Source organism: Zingiber officinale, chromosome 1A (assembly GCF_018446385.1).
Source record: "Zingiber officinale cultivar Zhangliang chromosome 1A, Zo_v1.1, whole genome shotgun sequence".
In the NCBI taxonomy this organism is placed as follows: Eukaryota; Viridiplantae; Streptophyta; class Magnoliopsida; order Zingiberales; family Zingiberaceae; genus Zingiber; species Zingiber officinale.
Window position 1 is genome coordinate 22,972,205 of NC_055987.1, and position 2,970 is coordinate 22,975,174.

General features: G+C 45.5%; 1 protein-coding gene across 1 annotated transcript; it reads right to left on the reverse strand.

The window, feature by feature from the left end:
- Window positions 1-667: 667 nt before the first annotated feature.
- On the reverse strand, window positions 668-2,444 carry LOC121996919 (polygalacturonase QRT3-like). The gene is made up of 4 exons (XM_042551084.1): window positions 2,411-2,444; window positions 2,237-2,335; window positions 1,797-2,017; window positions 668-1,717 (listed from the first exon to the last, which is right to left on the reverse strand). The coding sequence occupies exons 1-4, from the start codon at window positions 2,442-2,444 to the stop codon at window positions 668-670; spliced, it is 1,404 nt and encodes a 467-aa protein (XP_042407018.1).
- Between the last annotated feature and the right edge of the window lie 526 nt (window positions 2,445-2,970).

Genomic DNA, 2,970 nt, shown 5'->3' on the forward strand with positions numbered 1-2,970 from the left:
TTAATTCCTATAAATTTAAAAATTATTCTCAACTTATCATTTCAAAATCTAAATATTATTTTTTACTATTATTATATTTCTTCATTTCTAAATCCATAAAAATCAAACACTCCCCTAATTTTTCTAAATCATACAGAGGAGCTGTCGTTTAAATTTTTCGTCAACTATTATCATCTTCTTCTTCTTCTTCAAAAAAAAACTACTTATGTTTTAAAAAAAACTAAAACCAGAAAGGAAGAAAGAAAGAACATGGTAACTGATCTAGTTCATCGCAGAGTCAGTCGAATTTGGTGCCTGTCCATCATGAACCCTAATTATTCCTCATTCCTGCCAACTTTTTCTCCTTCTGTATATGTAGGTGGGCAAATCACCCAACTCACCTTCTGCTTTAATGACAACACCTACTTCATCATTGAGAGTTAATTGTTGTAGCAACAATTAACTTCATCATTGAGAGTTAATGCTTCTACTGTAACTGCATGAAGTTTGATCGTGTTACCTCTTTGCTTAACTTATCATTTAATAAATAGGGGGAAAACACTTTCTTAACTGCCATCAGCAGCTGCCCTGCTTTTCCTTTTTTTCATTAAAAGTAATTAATTTAAGCCCGCGAAGAAACTAAAATCTAAAGAACGTTTCGTAGGGCAAATCCAAAGCCTGCCCGCCGTTAGACACCGATCACGCCATTCGCCGGAGCCTGATTCACCTCCACGTGGACCGTACCCTGCACCGCGACGTCGCTCTCGATCACCACGGCGTTCCCGGACACGGTCCTCAAAGCGTGCCTACAGAACGCTGTGTCCGACTGCAGTGCGTACTGCACGTTCCCGATCCGATCCGGGAACAGCAGCACGGGCGAGAAGTCGACCTCCCACCTCGTCCCGTTCCCGTGCACAGCTGCCCGCGCCGCCGTCCCGCGAACCGTCATCCCCTTGGCCGTGTTCCGGTTCACATTCACCTGGTCGACGTCGGTGAAATTCCCTTCCAATGCCACGATGTCGATGCCGCTATCTCCGCCGGCGAACATGTTGTCGACAATGTTGACGCCCTTCGCCACGCCGTTTATCGACTTGAGCACCACATTGGCGTCGCCCAGGAAGAACGAACTGGAGATGAGCAGTTGGACCGGATCCTCGGCCACGATGCCCGTGTAATCCAAGTAGCAATTGGTGATCCGGGTCTGAGTTAGACCGGGCAATTTCAGATAAATCCCAGTCCCGCCGAACCCGGTCGCCTTGTTGTAGCAGTGGACGCCGGTGAAAATGTTGGCCTGGCCGGACACGAGGATGCCGACACCGGCTGAGAAGATGACCACGTCGGTGACTATATTGTCGTTTCCGGCGAGGCTGATGCCCGTGCCAGAAAAGTTCTTCTCGCCGGGGTCGCCTCCTGCGGTGATGTGTTGGCCGATGAAGGAGGCGCGGATAAGTGTCTCATGGCCGGAGAGGACAGAAACGGCCTCGGAGGCAAAGTGGACGATGTAGCAGTCATCAATGACTGTGCGGAGGCCGTCGACGACGGTGATACCGCCGCCGCGGTAGTTGGCGTCGAGCAAGAGGCCGCGCAGGGTGACGTACTCGTAATTGTAACTGGAGTCGGCGGCGGCGTCACCAATGGTGGTGTTGGTCTGGCTACTGACGTTTGGAGATGCCGAGAGTTCGATCAGATAACGGTCCGTCGGGAAATCGTCGGACGCTCGGAGGCTGCCGCCATGAATCTGCTTCGATCAACAATTACTTAACCAGATCTCCATTTTTGGATTATCTTGGCACAATATTAAGTGAATATGTATGTACCTTGATATTTCCACTGCCAGCAGGTAAAGTAATTGGCGCGTCGATCAAGTACAAGCCGCCGTCCAAGTGCACCTCGGCGCCGCCGAGATTATTAACTCCGGCGATAAGCCATTGGCCAGTCGTAGCGGCGCATGCGTCGGCCACAGCTTTCCTAATTGCTTCGGTAGAATCCGCTTTTCCGGTCGGATCCGCGCCATACTCGGTCACATGGTATATTCGGGGTTTAGATTTCTGCAATATATTTTTATATTTATTTTTATGTTTTTTTTTTTAAAAAAACTTCTTCACTAGAAATATTTGGAAATAAAATAATGAAAAAGGGAGAGTCCAACCCAAAACGTTCAAATTTCCAAAGAAATAAGAGGAGGAAAAACAGGGAAGGAAAGAAACAAAGCAAAAGGAAAAGGAATTAAAAAAAAAAAAGAGCAATGACTCACCGAAGGAAGATGAGGAGGAGAAGGCGTAGAACTCACGTCGGTGGAGGACGAAACTAGCTCCGCTGCGCGGCGGCGAGTCAAAGCATCCACTGCCCACTGCCGCTGCGTGTAGTAATTTTTGATGGAGCCATCTTCAGAGATATCGATCCGCCCAGCAGCAGCCACCATCGGAAATACCTTCGTGAACACGACGACATGGACCACGGTCCATAGAATTAAACTCGCTGCGAACTCAGATTTAATCATCATAGAAATATAATGCCCTTCTCCCTTTCGAACTATCGGTTATCTTTATACAGGAAGAGTGAGATTATGACCTAAGAAAATAATTAATCAATTAAATTTCTCATAAATCTCAAGGAAGAAGCAAGCGACTTTGAGTGTCAGAGAGAAAAAGAGGAGCTTGTGGATTGATGGTTTGAGGTGCCAAATGAATAGGCTTAATTTGCATGCTCGTTCAGGCGCTTTAAATGTTCATGCTATGGGAAAGTTGCTTTGCGTTGTGGTATTGAGTATTCTCATTAACCTTTCTCTTAAGGCTCTTCTATAATTGTTCTTTGTATGGTTGCTCAAACTTAGAATATATCCTTCCTCTAGGAGATAAAATTTTTATCATGTATTTATCTTGATGGAAGAAATTAAAATCAATAAAAATATATATAAAGGAGAATCGACAAAAAGGTGTCCTTACTCTTTTTAAACCGTCAAAACAATATCTCTTTGCTTGCTGAAAAATT